Raw genomic sequence first — 18,491 nt, 5'->3', positions numbered from 1 at the left:
CTGCATCTTGCTCTTTTCACTTAATGTATCCTGGACATCTTGTTTTTTTGGTTGTTGTTGTTGTTATTGTTTTTTAAATCAGCACATATATGTTTTCTAATGCTCTTTATTTATTTGTAGGTAGGCTCCATGCCCATGCATGGGACTTGAACTCATGACTCTAAGACTGAGAGTCCACGCTCCACCTCCCGAGTCAGCCTTTTAAATGCCTGCTGAGTGTGGGTGTTTGGTAACTCATTTAATCAGTCCCCCAATCATGGACACTGGTGGCTTCCCCAGTTTCGTTATCGTCAAACATGCTGCAATGAACACCTTTGCTTATCTTGAGCCGAAAAGCTTCGTAGGTAAAGTTGCAGCACTGGGATTGCTGGAATAAAAGCATATATATTTTCTTTTCTTTTCTTTCTTTTTAAAGAAAGCATTATTATTATTATTATTTTTAAGATTTTACTTATTTGACAGAGTGAGACACAGCAAGAGAGGGAGCGCAAGCAGGGGGAGTGGGAGAGGGGAGAGGGAGAAGCGGGCTCCCCGCTGAGCAGAGAGTCTGATGTGGCTTGATCTCAGGACTCCAGGACTCTGGGATCACAACCTGAGCCGAAGGCGGAGCCGCATAGGCCCCCCGCATATATATTTTCAATTTGGGTTGACATAAATAATTACCTTTTGAAATAATTTGCACCCTCTATACTTCATTTTACATATCACTAATTTACCTACATCCCTCTCACCCCCGCAGTATTCGGACCATTGACAGTGTGGGTTTTGCTTAAAGCCCTTTCATCCCCTTAGACTATTAGTACCAGAAAGAATGTAAAGCCAGGAGAAAAGAGAAATGAATTCCAGAGAACATTCCCTTCAGTGGCTAGGGCAGGGCTCCTTCAGCTGGGGAAATCAGCCATCCAGGACAGCAGACCACACCGTCTTTCTTTGCCAATAATCAACTAGAGCTAAATGAAATCTAAATGTATCTATTTACCAAATAGGGATAATCTACACTTCTATTATTTTTATAGATGTGAATATCGATCAGGTAAAATTTCATTGTCTTAACCACTAGGAATTCTCTGGAAAGATGGTGGTATGTAAGTGCGTGAACTCAGAACAGCTGAGTCCAAACCTGATCAAGACACAGAATCTGTAAAGCAGTGACTGGCTTGTCATCTTAACTGCTTTTGTGTGGCCAAATGTTTCCTGTGCCAACCAGTGGGAGAGAAGAAGCGAGCTTGTCTCTTCATGGCTTTAGAGTTTTGTTTATCTGTTCAGCATCCCTTTTTGAAGTTCCAGGATTTATGGAACAACAAATGCCATTTACTATGGTGTGCGCTATGTTGGACCCCCCCCCCCCATTGGTGTTAGGAGTTTGGGAGAAAATATTTATCTGAAAGCCTATCAACTTTGAAATTGTATCAAGAAGTATTTTGCAGTAATTCAACCCAGTGAAACAAATTAAATTATAGCAACAGCAAAGTTAGTGTTTGTTTGTTTGTTTTAATAGTAGGACGCGGACATTTTCATATGTTTTCTAATGGGTGGGTGGGGCGCCTGGAAGGAGGGCTGAAACCGAATGGTTTGGCTGGGTTGCTGAATGATGGGGCTTTTGTTTTGTTTTTAAATTTTATTTATTTATTTATTTGAAAGAGAGAGAGAGAGAGAGAGGGAGTGAGAGAGAGAGAGAGAGCACAAGTCTGGTAAGTGGCAGACGGAGAGGGAGAGGGACAAGCAGACTCCCCACTGAGCAGGGCTGGATCCCAGGACTTTGGGATCATGACCTGAACCCAAGGTAGCCGCTTAACCAACTGAACCCCCCAGGCGTCCCTAAATGATGTTATTAATTAGTTCACTATGACATAAATTTTGGCCATGCAAGCGAGCCAGTTTAAAGCAGTTCAAAACAAAGCACCTTCACCTTCTCACCTTACTGGTGTGGGAGATTAGTTTTTTTCACAGCATTCAGTAGTCCAACCTTAAGATTACCCACTAGGATGTCATATGTCACATCTCCCTGGGAACTGGAGAAGGTTGCCTTGTGTGATTACCTCTTGATGAATGGAGTGGGGCAGAACAAGGGACCTGGAGATGGAGAATGCTCTTTGCTAAGGGCAAGCTTAGCTGTGGGGTTGGAGGGGAGTTGAAGACCCAGAAGGACAAAGTAAGTGAATTCCTTGGGTGAGTGCCTTCTCCACCTCCTGCTCCCTCTGGTTTGTTCCTCCGGAGGACTGAACTCCCCAGAGTTTCTGGTTGAAGCTTCTGCCTTGCAGCAGACTACTCTAAGTGCAAATACAACTTCTAAGACTCTCATCCAAGAAGGCAAGTCCGGTCCCTGCCATGAACTGTTCCAAGCCAAGCCCTTCCCCACTCCAGCTTTGAGATTGACCGCAGATGCCCTGATGGCCTGGGTATGAAATGCGGGTCTGTGAATCCAGGCAGAGAAACGACTTTGTTCCAAAACCTCTGAAAATCCCTGTGTCCTGCACAAGATGGGGAAAGTCATTATGCACTAGCCGGCAAGATTAAGCGAATTCACACCAAAAGGTGAATGGCTGAGCTGGGGACCTTCTGCCGGCATTTTACTTTAAAAGAAGCTGCTAGTAACCCAGAAGAATATGGATGGGGGACGGTGTACACCAGGCTGGAGAGGGGTTTTGGGACTGGGAGGCGCCCTCCCAGACCAGGGGCTGAGGGCACTGAATGGTCTGCGTCCAGCACTGCCAGTCCTACTGCTCAGGGCACAGTCCTACCCGGAGCCCAACGTCCAGCCCCTCCTCAGTGTCCACCAGGAAGCACTTGGGGATGAATAAAGAAATGTTTGTGGACTAAGGGAAGATCCACATTCCATTTAAGACGCAGTCCAGGTTCTAGGAAAGCCTGGCCTCTGGGCCGCAAGGAGGGGTCCCTCCAGCGTGGTCGCCCACACCTTCTTGGCCACAGCAGGGTTCGGGGTGGGGGAACTTCCCCCGGCGGGCGCTGGGCGGAAGGGACTGGTTTCAGGATTAGTCCATGTCCAGCTGTCCTAAACCCCGACAACGGAGGCCAGCGGCAGAAGGTCCCCGGTGGCCGGCCTGGGACCCCGGGGGGAGCGGCCAGACCCGGCGGGAGGCTCGGGCGCCTTCTAGTCCGTGGCCCGCGTGGCGGGCGGAGCTAGGGTGGCGGGGGAGCAGTAGCTGCCCAGGGTCAGGCTGGAGTTTCCCCCGCAGGCGACTGGGGCAGGCGTGTCTCGGCGCTCTGGGACCGCTGGACCCGCCTTCGCTTTCCGCCGCGAGGCCCGTGGCCTCTGGGCTGAGGTCATGGAGGGCCGGGCGCTCTGCAGAGGCCCCGGGGGCGACACCGCCCCGGACACGCCACGGACACGCTTCTAAGCGCTTTCCGTGCTTTTCACACTTTCCCACCGCTCCGAACCGCCCTCGGGTTCCCAAGTCGCCCAGGGCGCGGCTTGGGGGGAGCCTTTGTGCCCTCGCTGTTTGCTGGGACTTTTTCTTCCGAAGAGAGCTTCCCCCACCCCTTTCCTCTCGCAAGTCTTGTGGTTTCCCTAGAAGTCGGCAAGAAGTTGGGAAGGTTGCGGAGCGCTCTCCAGCTCCTTCCCGGCCCGAAACTCGAAAAACCCGAGGCGTTCGGCCGCAGGGAGCTATTTGGGGTCAAGGGGAGGGAGCCAACGGTGCATTCCTTCGCCCTCCTCCCACCCACCTGGTCCCTCAGCTCCCCTCCTCCGCCCCCGCCCCGGGCCGGGGCTCCGGCTCGGCTCTGCGCCCCTGCTCAGGCAGCGGGCCCCGGGAGCTGCAGGGTTAAGCCCTGGAATGTGGCGGCGAGGAATGTGCATGCAGATGAGCCCGGCGAGGGGAGGGGCGGGCGGGGGCGGGCCCGGGGCGGGGCGCATGCTAATCGCACGCAAATGAGGAGGCCCGTCGCCGCCGCGGCCGCCGCTCCGCCGAGCTTCCCGGATCCGAGCCCAGACGGCGGCGGCTCGGGCAGCCTGGGCGCCGCGACCCTCGGCGGCCACAGGGGGACGGGGAGGAGGAGGAGGAAGAGGCGGAGGCAGCGGCTGCAGCCGCGAGGAGGAGGAGGAGGAGGTGGAGGAGGGTTCGCTCGCCAGCTCCGACGCAGACATGGTGGACTGATCCCCGGCGGGGCCGAGAGCAGGGTTTCCTGAGGCGCCCCCCGCGCGTGGCCCCGCCGCGCCCCGCGCCCCGCAGCCCCTCGCCGGCGCCCGCGTCGGGTGCGGCGGCCGGGCCGGGCAGTCGCGTTCCCGCCGCGTCCCGCGCCCGGTCCCTATGGAGGCGCCGCTCGCCGGCGAGGCCGCCGACCATGCCTAGGAGGGCCGGGAGCGGGCAGCTGCCGCTACCCCGGGGCTGGGAGGAGGCCAGGGACTACGACGGCAAGGTCTTCTACATCGACCACAACACCAGGAGGACCAGCTGGATCGACCCCCGGGACAGGTGGGCGGCCGGGCCGCGGGGTGGGCGCGGGGACCCGCCTCAGAAGCGCGGCGGCGGCTGTTGTCCGGGAGATTCGGCCGATCGGCGGCGCCCGCGGCGCGGGGGGCGTGGGGCGTGGGGCGTCGTCGACCCCGGGGTGCCGGGAGGGGTCTCGGCAAGGAGGTTCGGGACCATCAGCCGGTGAGGAGCCCCGGAGGGGCCCGGTTGGAGCCGCCCCTTCCAGGGCCTCTTTGCCCGCTCCCTTCCCGACGCCCCCTGGGACCTTCAGACACTCCCGGCCGGCAGGGAAGGGTGGAATTGGCGCCCCGAGCTGGCTGGCACTTGGTGCCCCGTTAACGGACCCCGAGGAGCCACCTGAGCTCTGCCGCGAGCTCGTCTCCGCCTAAAGTGGGCCAAACTGGAGCTGGCGGGTTGCTTCGGCCTTTGGGAGGCGGGGACGGGCCGGGAGCCTCCCGGAGAAGGCCCAAGTGTAAGGTGGGGAACCAGCCGACCCCGGCCACCTGTGGCATCTCTCTCTCTCTCTGACCGTCCTTGGCTGCCAGCCTTGACTGCAAGTTCTTGACGGGGCGCGCCCCGGGTCAGGCGGGAGGTCCTGGGCATGGATGGGGGGGTTCCAGGCGCCCTTCCTCGCGGGGCCTTAGCTGTGGATGTTGTTAGATTTGCCGCTCAGGGTTTAGAAACACTTTTGTTGGGCGGGAGGTGGGGGGAAGGTTTGGTTTACTGCTTGTTGTTAAGTCTTCACCTGAAAACTTGAACTGAGTCCTAGAGCTTGGAAAGGCAAATGCTGTTTTGAAGAAAGAAGTGCAGTGAACATGGAAACAGACACGAGCTTAGCATGGTTTCTTGGAGTTTTCAACACACACTTTCTAGTCCTGCTTGGAGATCAAGTCATCATTTAAGAAGTTGAGGGGCTGAATTTTCCTGAATGTTCACAAATGTTGGTCCTCTATCCCATCCGGTCTCGTTACCCTTAAAAGGAAAACTTCTTGAAAGTTGGACTTCTTGTAAGAATAATAGGAGATATTCCTAATTGTAAATTTGTAAAGTGGCCGTTACGGAGGTGTCCCTAATTGTAAATTAGGGGTGTATAACCTTTTAGGTGCTTTTTTTTTTACCCCTTTTCTTAATTTGAAGTTGAAATAGTTTTGTACTTTGTGTTCTCAGTTAACTTTTATCTTAAGAATATTGTTTTTTGAAAGCTATTAAAGAGTAATTCTAAGAAAGTCATAAATGACATTATAAATTTATGGAACAATCCTTATTAAATTATCCATGAAGGTATCAGTTTAGGTTTCCTTTTTGAAATGAGAAAAGGCACCTGTGCTGAGGTTCTCTCTCACCACAGCCTGGCTGCCTGTTGCCGGCCTGATGAAAGTTATCGCAAGCATCACACCTTCACAGTTTCTCCAGACACATTACTTGTTGTCATAAACTTCACGCTCTGGGTCAGTTATTTGACTTATGCCCTTGCACTTGAAACTGTTTAACAGATACTAAATGTCAGTGATGATGGTGTGCACCCAGCAGTGACTTCTAAGGCACCTGTATAAATATTTGACTTTTACAGTTATGTGGTAATTCTGCTCTCTCATACTTGGAGTTTCAGGTTCTTGAAATTGCGGTGAATTCTTGACATTTTTAGGCATTTCAGATTCTCTTCATTTTGCATGTTCAATTATATCGTCTCATTTGTATTTACCAACAAGGATTATAAGAATATGTAATGCCTGTGTAAAGCAAATAGAAAGTGAGATAGGACTTGGCTTGTCCATAGCGCTACTAATTAAACAAGGTAAGCATGCCTTTTATTTTAAACTGTTAATGGATTAACAATTATCATGAACTCTGTTTTCAGGAAACTGGGTAACCAATTCATTTATTTGGATGAACAGTTTTGACTAAGATGACTTGCTATTATTCCAGTTTTCTTTTGAAGCGGTTAGATCTTTAAGTATTTGGAAATAGGAATTCGGTTATACACATTTCTGGATCTCACTATGAGTTTTAAAAAATTCTGTGAGATCCAGGGTCATTGCTGACATACTTAGTTTAAATTTGATTGTGTTTTCTTCCAGGGCAGTAAAGTGACTATAAGTCTTGCTAAATTATGTGAGAGGATATTTGGAGCAATTATGAACTCTAGTCAATTTTGTTAGACGCTTAATAACCATATGGAAAAGTATGTTACGCAGGCCAGTTGGAGTGTGCCCATTCTTCTACAGGATCAGGTTACAAATCCTGGAGGAAAAGTGTCTTGATAAACTTGATATAAGTACTGAATGCAGTACTTTTGAACTTTTAACGTCAATTAATTAAAATGATCATGATGATTTCCCCATTATGTTAAGAAAAATCCTGGAAGTCTATCAGAATTGGTGGAGTATTTCTGACTATATAGATACACACGCAGTTTTAGTGGCAGGGTCGGGGAAGGCTGGAGGCTTTTACAGGAACATAATTTTGTTCAATAAGTAGTGGTTTTAGAATACTGAAGTGTTAAGTTATTTCTGAGCTTTTAGAGGTAGATGAAATAATGCAAACTTTGCTGGGACGTGATTAAAGCTTTTCTCGCTCCACCACTTATTAACTGAGTAAGTTTTGAGCCCCTCGAAACCTTCATTTTCAACTCTGAGATAAAGCTAATACCACGTACTTCATAGGGACGGTTAGGGGTCCACAATGTGGGCCCAGCCAAATAGTAGTGGTGATGGTGTCATTTCACTGCAGGAACTGAGAGGTAGTTCGGGTGACCCTTGGAAGTGGTGGACGTACTGGCACCTATTTATGTGGTGTTTACCGTGTGGCAGTCATTGGGCTAAGCTTCTTACCTGTAATCTTTCTCTTCTCTCATTAGTCTTCTGACTTGGTGCTATTATTATCTTCCAGTTACAGATGAGGAAATGGAATCACAGAGACATTGCCATTGCTGTTAAAAGTTGGCCAAGATTTGAAGTCAGATAGTTTGACTCTAGACTCCTGTGTGTCATTCGTGTAGACCGCTGGAACGCCTGGACATGCTCGGGGGTATTTGGATGGAGTAGAACCTCTTTGCCTGGTGTTGATTTTTCAAGCCGATTGGCTGGTCTTTATTGGTCTTCAAAGGTTCCTGTTAACTTTTTGTGATTCTTAGATCCTGCAGTTAGCCACAGGTCGGATCTGGGTCTTGAATGCCTTGGGAGTAGGGATGGAGGCCCACCAGGTTGACCCCACAGAAAAACAGCACAGGGCCAGGTAGAACTTGGAAATGCAGTGTACTCTTGGGCACATTGGAAGTTCTCTTTGGAGAAGAGTTAAGGGCTCTGTCTCGTTCCTGAGTAGGAACAATTTTACTACGATGGGCTTGACTTTGCCCTCCTCCTCCTCCCTTACCAGTTCTGAGGACATCTCCCCGTCTATGATGCCTTGCCTCCCATTTCCCCCCACCCGGGTGGGTTAACTGTTATTTTGGAGGTCCGCTTCCTCCCTCATCTCTTCCTTTGCCGACCATGGACAGCCTTTGACCACACCAGCTGGCGTTTATGGTGGCCCATAGATCATGGCCAAATGGTGTGGTGCTTAAAAAACACCCCCTCCATTCAACATAGGACCAAAAGGTGGGTTTGGATTCATTGCCTCAGGAATAAGTGGCTAAGGCGGGCAGGCCTCAGAGCCTGGGTGAGTAGTTGTACAAATTCTCAGTAGAATTTTGCTCATTTTCTGTCCTTGGATTGAATGTTATCCTGAGATACAATAATTTTGTCTAGGTGAATGTAAAAGATTTACCACCACACAAAAACTTGCCGATAGACCTAATCTTTGGTTTATGGCTAGCATTAGATATTGAGTGACCCGTGTGCTTTCTGATTGAAGGGCAGAGGTTCTGGCGTTGGGTGGGGACGGTGACAGGAGGAAGAGGATGTTAGTTGGCTATCCTTGATGGCTGAGCTAACTCTTGGCTCTTTTGATGGCATGTGATTAGGATCTGAGGATCTCTGTATTGTCTTTCCTTCAAAGTCAAAGCAAGTAATTTTGCTAAACCTACTGCTAGAGTGTGAATTCCTCAAGAGACCTAATTGCTTATTACTGCTTTCTGCGTCCTTTGTAGACGGTAGATGTTAAGTGAATGTCGGTAGATGTTAAGTGAATGTCGGTTAGGTCCATTAATGAAGAAAGTTGTTAAATTAATGAAAGAATGCTTGTTGAGCTACTCTCTTCCAGTTCCTTATTGTTAAGGCTTTTGAAAAATATGCCCATAACCACCACCAACCAGAGACAATTGATTTTCCAGTTAAATTAAAAATAATGAGAGAATTAAGCTGCTACATTTTGACTAATAGTATAAAGATGGGAATTACATGAGAGCAAAGAAAACAAAAGTCAGCCCTTATAGTCCTAATCACGACTGTCGTTGTCATAGTTTGCCAGAAATCCTTTCCTCTCCTGCCCGCAGAGTCTGGGTGCCAAGTGGTTATTTACTGTGAATTATTTGAGTGATTACGGTTTTTGAGGTGTGGAGAGGTTGTTAAAGAAAGGTTTTTTTTGTTTTGTTTTGTTTTTTAAATCACTCTGGGAAGCACTAATTTAAACTCAACTGTGTTGTCTTCCAAAAAATTCCCAAAGAAGTATTTCATGTTTTCAACACAATGTGCTATAGTGTTTGCAGGAGGGAGCAATGGTTGCTTAGTATATGACTGAGATTTCTTCCAGGACTTTAATAGTCCTTAGCAGTGTAATTTGTTGGAAGACTTAGGGCACCACTTGCTTTTTTAGGAAAGACTATTATTTATAAATAAGTAATTTTTTTTTAATAGCTGCAAATCACTGAATTGCGAGTCAACCCTTATGGCTGTGGCCTTGTAGCAAGCTAGTATTTAAGTCTCCTGTAAGGAAGCCCCAGTGCACTGGGAAGTGCCTGAGGAGATCCGACTGTGGGACTGGGAGATGTTGCCTTGTAAATGGCACGGGCTTGCTTTTCTTGAGGAAATGGTCAGTGGGAGAAAGATGCTGCCATGAAAGAGGGGCGTGGCCAGCTTCCTTTTGCTGCTGTGGGAGTCCTTGAAGTGATAGGAAACGGGGCCTGAGTCTGCAGTCTGTGTAGGCTGTCAAGTTCAAGGCTATGAACTTGATTAAAATTGGTTGACCCGATTTCTTAGTAGAATTCTGGACTAATTTTTTGTTTCTTTTCTTTTACATTTTATTTACTCATTTGACAGAGAGAGAGATCACAAGCAGGCAGAGAGGCAGACAGAGAGAGGGGAGGGGGGAAGCAGGCTCCTTGCTGAGCAGAGAGCCCCGGGGCTCAATCCCAGGACCCTGAGATCATGACCTGAGCCCGAAGGCAGCAGCTCAACCCACTGAGCCACCCAGGCACCCCTAATTTTTTTGTTTCTGAAGCTCCTGTTACTGGAAAAATTATCGTGGACATAGACTAGGAAAGGGGTTTTTTAAAGACATGGCATCTATGTAAGTTATGGATTAAAAATGATTTACCAGATATACAGGTCCACTCTCTTTAGTGGCTTTTTCCCCCAGTTATTATTTGATTTTTGATTGAGATAAAAGAAGGCACTAAAAATTCACTGTTTGAACCATTGTAAAGTACTATGCAGTGCTTCTTAGTATATTCACTATGTCGTGCAGCCACAACCTGAGCATAACCCGAACAAAACATGCCTGAACACTTTTGACACCTCCAAAACAAACACGGTGCCCACTGAGAGCTCCCCTTCCGTTCCTTCCCCACCCATGCTGCCTTTGGCAACCACTAATCTGCTTTCTGTCTTCATGGTTGTCCCATTTCTGGACACTTCCTGTAAATGGAATCATACAGTCTGTGTCCTTGGGGTCTGGCTTCTTTCACTTAGCACCGTATTTTCAAATTTCATCCATGTTGTAGCAGGTGACAGAACTTGGTTCCTTTTTATGACTGAATAATATTCTGTTATATGGATATACCATAGACCCTTTGTCTCTCCTTCGGTTGATGGGTGTTTGGGTTGCTTCCACCTTTTGGCTGTTAGGAATAATGCTGCTATGAGCATTCATGCATCATTTTTGTATAACTATATTCTCTTGGGCAGATCCCTGGAAGTAGAACTGCTACGTCACATGGGACTTCTATGTTTAACTTTTTGAGGCTCTGCCAAGCCATTTACCATTCCCACCGGGAGTGTCCGAAGTTCTAGTTTCTCCACATCCTCATCAGCAGTTGTTGTTTTCCATTTGTTTTGTTTTGTTTTGTTTTAAGCATTTCTTCTGGCCACGAGGTGGTATCTGACTGTGGTTTGGATTTGCCTTTCCCTCTGCAGAGTGTTTTGCTAGCCTTACTGTGACCCAAGCTTGAGCCTTTATTCTAGCCTCTTAGCTCTTCCCGCTCTCCCCACGTTTTTGTGTCCTCTGGCTTAGTTTCCGACCAGGAAAAAGTTAGTTAAGAGACATCAGTTCTGTTTAGTCTCACATCCCTCTTCCTTTTCTCACCACTTTGAATCCATGTAACACCCAAGTGGAGGATATAGGCTCTTCCCCAGTGTTTACCGGGCCAGCCAGCCAAGCGCCCTGGGCTCTGGGAGGCCCCAGGAGGAACAGGATTTCGCCCCAGCTCAGGTTGGTTACAGTTTAGTTTGCATAATCACCATTTAAAAAGTGAAAGAAAATTTGGATAGTGTCGATTACATTTTCCTTAGATACCCCTTTAATTCATCCTAAGGGTGGGGAGGAGCAGCCAGAGGAATTAAAAGTAGGAGACAGTGCCAAAAAACATTCATTTTTGTCTTCATCCCAAATGATATATTTTAAGAGGCCTAGATGTAAATCATGGAAATAAGGAATTATTATGTGTATAGGTATATAACCAGCTTATTAAACATGATTTGATATGTTAACATTTTTAGTTTGGTAATATATGGTAAGGATCAAGTTCATTTTTATTAATTGTTAAAAAGACAAACAAACCAGTTGGAAGAAAGCGGGCAAACGCTGTCTTGGCCAGGTGACCAAGGTGAATATCAGCGGTGATAACTCACGTGGATGTCCGCTTGGTGCGAGGTGATGGCAGTGACACTGTCTTTGTGGTCTTCCTCCCCCCAAACTCTCATAACCCCAGTCTAATCATGAGAAGAACGTTCACCCACCAGATCTTGGTAGAGGGACTTTCTTCAAAATATCTGACCTGTACTCTTTAAAACTGTCGTGATTCTCAGAAACAAGGAAAATGTGAGAAACAGTCATGGCTAAGAGGAGCCCAGGGAGACATGAGGACTAAGTGTCGTGTGGTATCCTGGATAGGATCCTGGGACAGAAGAAGGACATTAGGTACAAACTAAGGAAATCTGAAAAAAGTATAGATTGCAGTTAATACATCGTTCCTGGTTCATTCATTTTAATAAACATATCCTGATAGGGGAAACTGAGTGCCGGCCGTATGGAAACTCTGTGCTAAGTACATTTTTTTTTCTGTAAATCTAAAACTGTTCCTCAGAAATAGTTGATTTGAAAAAGGTTACCAAAAAATACACAAAACAGTTGGAAGTGTTTTTCTTTAGTCAAAATGTGACTGCACTATATAATTATGGTTTTTTTGGTATACTTGAAAAGCAGGGGTGGGCGAACTACGGCCCAGGGGCCAGATCCCAGCCTGCAGCTTTGTTTTTGTACAACTCTCCAGCTAAGAATGGCTTTTACATCATTAAAGGGTTGTAAGCAAACAAACAAAGACAAAAAGGAATATGTGACAGTGTATGTAGCCCACAAAGCTTAAAATATTTACTTCGACCCTTTACCGAAAAAATTTGCCAACCTCTGATAGAAAGTGAGATGATAGTCTTTAACAATATTTTATATAAATATTTAAAAGAAATAGTGATCTTATATGATAAAATGGTATGTTTATCAGTCCTCATGGATCGTTTTTTCACAAATATCCTTGGGCTGTAGACATCATATAGTACAATGTCGCGTCCGACGCTGATGCTGAGTTAAAGGGGTTGCCTTGCTTAACTTACTGCTTTTAATGAAATGCAGCATGCCACAGAAAGGTTTTCAAACCCGTGCTTCTCTGAGATGGCTGGAATCGGATGGGGGGACCTGAGAAAACCAGGGAAAGTTGAACGTCTGGACCGGTTTACATTGGAGGTCTGAATATAGTAATCGATGTTGATGGTTGGAAACACGGATTTTCCTGTGACAGATTGATGGGGTTTATAAAATCACAAAGTTGGTGATGGTGATCAAGTAGAAAATGAGTCTGTGTATTATCTTTATACAGCGGGTGCCTGTCACAGCCAAGAAGAGTGTTCCAAAGATTCTGTGAAAGGCGAAGATTGTTTTACTCTGTGAATAACTTTTCCTATATTTTTTGCCCTGATGCCAAGAGAGAGGTCATAGTTGTGGGGCGCCTGGATGGCTCAGTCCCTTGAGTGTTGGACTCTTGGTTTCGGCTTGGATCGTGGCCTTGGGGTCCTCGATGGAGGCCTGGGTTGGCTCAGCAGGGAGTCTGCTTGAGGTTCTCTCTCTCCCTCAGTCCCTCCTCTTGTGCTCTCTCTTCCCCTTAAAGTAAATGGATACAGCTTTTAAAAAATGAAAACAGGGGCGCCTGGGTGGCTCAGTGGGTTGAAGCCTCTGCCTTCGGCTCAAGTCATGATCTCGGGGTCCTGGGATCGAGCCCCGCATCGGGCTCTGTGCTCAGTAGGGAGCCTGCTTCCTCCTCTCTCTCTCTCTGCCTGCCTCTCTGCCTACTTGTGATCTCTGTCTGTCAAATAAACAAATTAAAAATATTAAAAAATGAAAACAAAAAGGAAAGAACTCATGGTTCTGAGAGGCCAGTGGCAGGCAGCATGGGAAACGGGGCCCGTAGGAAGTGGGACTTGGCGGGGTAAAAGAGCTCATTTTGGGGGACCCTGCTTTCATTCCTGTGACACTGGAGGTGTCGAGGTGGTCCCGACAGAGAAGTGGACCAGAGGTGTACATTTAACTTACTTCGGTCTCTGTGGCAGCAGGGGTAGGGAATGGAAAGTAATGTGGACGTTACCTTGATTATAAAAATAGCCACTGACTTTTAGCTAAAGAGTGTCCCTCGTATTCCTGTAAAAAGGAGTGTGTTGGGACTGGCTGGGCAGAGAGGCTTTTCCTTTGCAACTGTTGCTGCTTCTGCATGTGCTGCTCTTCCAGCGTGGCCGTGGCCGTCGTGGTCACCAACTCCTGACCCTGAGTATGAGTGCCGACAGGGATAGGAAATACTGATGGACAGAGATCTGTGCTCTGCAGTCCTGATGAAGATTCTGTCTTGGTGCTAGACTGTGGAATGTGTTGTGTACTTTACTGACATTGGTCCGTTTTATGAGAAGGTAATTTTATTAAGTGGCGCTGATTCTCAGTCAAGTTGAAAGCACGGGAGGCATAGCTTTTACTGCAAAAGACGGCAAGAGCACACTGTTGCACACAGCGCAAAACCTTATTCTCCAGTTGGCCTTCGGGTTACAGGTTTTCTTAGAGATACATTTAAATGCCAATCTTTTTTTTTTTTTTTTCCTTTGAAATTGTGACAGTGAATGAATGTGTGGAATCCGTATTGTACACAATATCCCTGGGTTGTCTGTTTTGCCCGCTTACAGATCTTAGGTGTATTTGTTTCTGGCTGGTCGGTAGTTCTGTCCACACTGTGTGTTCTTGCCCCTTTTGCTGATCGTCTGGGTGTTTGAACTTGGCAGAGGTTTACTTTCTCCCCTCATTCCTCCCTTACCCCCTTTCTGCTAAGTGGCGCAGCTCATGACTTTTCTCTTAGGACCACATAACTATAAACTGGTATTTAACTTGGCTGAACATGAATGCCCTGGTTTGCTGTTGCAGATCCGAAGGCTATAGGCTGCCTCGGTTGTCTAATACCGCTTTCAGCTTCCCCCCGAAAGGTATGCCTTTAGATGTATATAGATGCATTCTTGAGAGATTTCCTCATGTCTCATATGTAGGAGCATCTGTGTGTCTGCATCGCTAATGTTCTCATACAATTGATTTCAAGGCTGTTAAGGAGGGAGACCTGCTGTGCATGTGCGCCGTTCTTCTGTGCTGTCTGCTTGGACTGCCTGTCCCCACGGGGCACTTGAGAACACTGCAGACCCCCACACCCATATAAATGAAATGTAAGTATTTGAAGGACCTTTGGCTTCTTCCAGCAGCCTCCATAATCTGTCCCCAGCCTACTCTTACTGACTTGACACCCCCCCCCCCCCAGTCACTGACTCATTTACTTGTTCAACCCTTCATTGAAGATTTATTGACAACACTGTCTGCCTAACATACATCGTGGGGGACGTGGCACTGCACGGAATGGGCAAGGTCCCTACTTCCATGGATTTTATGTTCTCGTTTAGGGATGACAAATTATAAAGGCAGTAGTGAGTGTGTTTGGAAGAAATAAACAAGATGACATAATGAAGAGTGTCGGCGGGAGCTAGTTTGGGTGCGGCGGTAAGGAAAGGCCTTTTTGAGGAGCTGACTTTGAACTGAGCCGTCAGGGTAAGGAAGAGCCATCTGCATGAAGGCTGGGGCGGTCCATGCAGAGGAAAAGGCTAGGCAGAAGCCCTAGTCCTGCTCTGTCTGGTGGTGATAGCAGCTAGGAGTATGTGGCTATTTAGATTAATCAAAATTAAATAAAGTTAAAAATTTCCTTTCTCAGTCTTGTTAGCCACCAGCTAAGGGTTCAGGAGCCACATGTGCAGGTGTAGAACACTTCCATCCGTGCGGAAAGTTCTCCTGGACCCCACTGTCCTCAAGTGCTAAAGAGGTTGGGAATGTTCAAGGAGCTGAGAGGCAGCCCGAGTGACCATAGTGTAGAGAGGCAGTGGGACGAGGGTCTTAGGAGATGAGGCAGAGACATGGAAAGGGTCTGACCAGGTATGCCTTGTAGACCATCAACATTTAAGGCATTTAGGAGCCACCGGACGAGTTTTAAGTTGAATGGAGGAAGGGAGGTGTATGTGCTCATGTGTGTGCGTGTGCGCGCGTGTGCTCCTGCTTTATTTCCACAAAGGGAACATTTCTTTGTAAGACCTTACCCATTTAACAAGCCATCACTACTCTGTGGAGAAGGAGCGTTAGAGCCATGGCGATGAGATAATCTAGGTGAGAAACCATTTGATCTTGAACTAGAGTGATGGGTTTGGCAACGGAGAGCAGTGAATGGATTGGGATGTTTTTTAGGTAAAAGGGAAATAACTTACTCGTGCTTTGGCTGTGTGAGGCATGAGGAAAAGAGAGGAATGAAGGATTTACTGATACACAGATGGGGAAGGACTGAGGAGGACTATGGTTGGTCGGTAGGCAGTTGGATCCATAATCTAGAGTTGAGGTCTAAGAGGCCTGTTACAACATACACATGGAGATACCCAACAGGTGGCCAGATGTGGAGTCTGGAGTTTGGAAGAGAGCTCAGAGCTCAAGATAGTAAGTTTGGGTGTATGCAGATAGTATGTTTAAATGGTCGGATGGGATAAGATCCCTGGGAGAGAAGGAAAAGAAGAGGTCCCAGGGTGAAGTACAGGGCTGAGGCTCCATACACTTATTTTTTTGGTTAGTGAAACCTTGTTCCAGCGAAGATGGTTTCCTTATTCTCCTTGGAACATACGTTACACATTGGAGTTACACATTACACATTGCAGATGATGAATGTGTGACGGAGATGATGTTAATGATGGTAGAGCTACCACATACGGAGCCTTGTTCATAAGTCCCCTCAGGCCCCGCGAGGGCGTGTGTGGTCTGTGTTGTCCACTGTTGTATTTCAGTGTCTAGTTCCGTGGGAGCTCTTAATGAGTATTTGTTGAATCAGTGAAACCTTTCATAAGGTACCATTATTGCCGCCATTTTAGGAAACCGAGGCTTAATGCGTTAAGTGACTTGTGTCAGGCACAAAGCTGTGAGGCAGTGGTAGCAGAACTTGATCATGTCGCTCTGCCTTCAGAGCTGCGCGTGTAACGAGGTACTGACTCTGACAACTGCTGGGAAGGGCTCTGGGCTGTCCTTTAGGAGTTGGAAGTCCTAGCCGGCACACAGTGACGTTTCCAGCACATGGCGCTTCCCTTAACAATTTAGCCACAGGTAATCTGCCAGTGCCTTAATCCTTAATCCTGTACCTGTACTGGGTTTTCACACTTGAAATCAAGCTGTGACTTTTTCAGAATTTACTTTTTATTTTCCCAGACAAGTTGGTAGGCTTCGTTTGGTTAAGTCATGCATTCTGTTACTTACTTGTGCCCCTCAGAGGACACCCAACCCAGTGTCTTAGGCATGTTTGGTACTCAAAGCTGAGTTGATTCTGTCGCTTCTGCCTTATTCCAGTGCTTTAAGTTCCTTCAGAGGCTGAGATCCCACATGCTATAAATCCTCTTTATCCTTGTCTTCTGGTTCTAAAAACCCTTTGACCTTGTCACCGTCTTCTCCCAGTGCACCTTCTGTGGGACTGCCACGTTCCCAAATGTGCCCTGCACCCCTGCACCCCTCCAGGTGAACTGATTATTAAGAACGGAGAATTTTCAAAGCATAAAGCGGAGTCCCAGCTCCTCCAGATCCTAGAGCTCTCTCTTTTTCATGGATTTTAAACCCCAGTGGTCAATCCATTGTCTGAAAATCCTGTGGTTTTACCACAAGTGTGTAAATTACAGAACTTGATTGGAATTATTTTTTACTTTGACTGTTGCAGTGGAGTGTAAGTCTTGGGGGGGAACAGTCATCTCTTTCTGTAAATTGCCATGTTATATTTTGCTTTCCACTGCTCAGATTTGGATTCAAGGGCCGGCCTTCGTAAATGAGAAGTGATAGAAGCTATGAGGGAGTGTGGTGTGTTTTTGTTTGATTTACTCATGCCACGAAACTTACCTGGAAGAAAACACGCCCTCACTAACACCCTGGTTGTAGAGGAATCATGTGACGTTTCTTTCTCATTCTTTCTCCCTGTCACAAGTTGCTGCACTTCTGTTTGTTTTTGTGAGAGCTAAGCAATGTATTGTGTATCTGCTTCTGCCTGGAAATCTAGTATTCTTACATTTCTACTTTTGACTGGGTTGGAGATCCAAGTTTGTGAATGCTTAGATTATGCATGGGAGAAATCTTTTGTTCCTGTGTTGCAATGACAAAACAGTTGTTAAAGTTAACCTTCCTCTCTTTAAAGAAACGTGGACAAATATGAATTTTAACAGGTTAAAAAAAGGGCATCATTTAGTGTTGCGAATGGTCTGTTTATGAAATGAATTGTTACTATGCCTGTGGTTATCACGGAGAAGGGAAGAATGCAGTAGAAGTGAATAATCATCCGACACATGGACAAAACATTCCTAAAATACTATTCAAATGAGGAAAGACTTTAAGGGGCTGCGGCCGAGTAGCCAAGCGTTGAGTCCTTTTAGTCGGTGATGGCCGTCTGACTGTGTTTGCTGTGGAGGCTGAAAAGGGGCTGTGTGTAGTGGTTTGCATAGAAAAACCATGACTTATCTAAAATTTCCCAACTTTTTTTCTTTTCTTTCTTTCTCTCTCTCTTTCTCTTTCTTTTCTTCTTTTCTTTTTTTTAAAAGTCTTGCCTCGCAGTCTCCCCACACCACTTATCTCATTCTTAAAGACTTCTTTTGTCTTGACAGTATCTGTTGCCTCGCTCAGCCCCCCTACTTGAGTCTCCACGTCATTGACTCCTGGTGATTGCTTAGACTTGCTGTTTGATTCTGTTGTGTGATTTTTGATTACACTCCTTTGTGCTGTTTAAACTAGCAGTGTTTACCTAAATTAGTGGTGGCAGCAAAGGACTCCGGTTGGCCCATTTGAATGAAAATCGAGAGAGCAAGTTGCCCTGGCCCCGTGGAGAGCCTGCCTGACGATTTCCCTGAGCTCTTGCTCCAGGAGGGTGCTAGGAATTTGGCCAGACCTGGAAGAGGCAGGAGAGCTGGGAAGGGCCGGGTTAGGGATTTATAGTGATAATGTAATTAATTCTCCCTCTGAGAATCCAGGACTCAGGGAGGAGATGCCCTTTGTCCCACTTTCTTGCCTCTGCCCCCGCCCGCTCCTGAGGATGAACCCCAGAACGCCAGTCCTTTACTCCGT

General features: G+C 47.0%; 1 protein-coding gene across 2 annotated transcripts in view; it reads left to right on the top strand.

Annotated features, from left to right (window-relative positions):
- The first annotated feature begins 3,909 nt into the window (after positions 1–3,909).
- The window catches only part of WWC2 (WW and C2 domain containing 2), a 202,421-nt gene continuing 187,839 nt past the window's right edge, over positions 3,910–18,491 (top strand). The window contains exon 1 of one of the 2 annotated variants that reach the window (XM_082715818.1): positions 3,910–4,433. In XM_082715818.1, coding sequence (XP_082571944.1) covers positions 4,303–4,433 — 131 coding nt within the window. In that variant the 5' untranslated portion in view covers positions 3,910–4,302. The remainder of the gene's footprint in view (positions 4,434–18,491) is intronic. The other variant, XM_082715817.1, reaches the window with a different exon arrangement.

Source organism: Mustela nivalis (genome assembly GCF_964662115.1).
Source record: "Mustela nivalis genome assembly, chromosome: 20".
Lineage (NCBI taxonomy): Eukaryota > Metazoa > Chordata > Mammalia > Carnivora > Mustelidae > Mustela > Mustela nivalis.
Note: the sequence above shows the minus strand (reverse complement) of the source record. Positions and strands in the feature narration are given on the sequence as shown.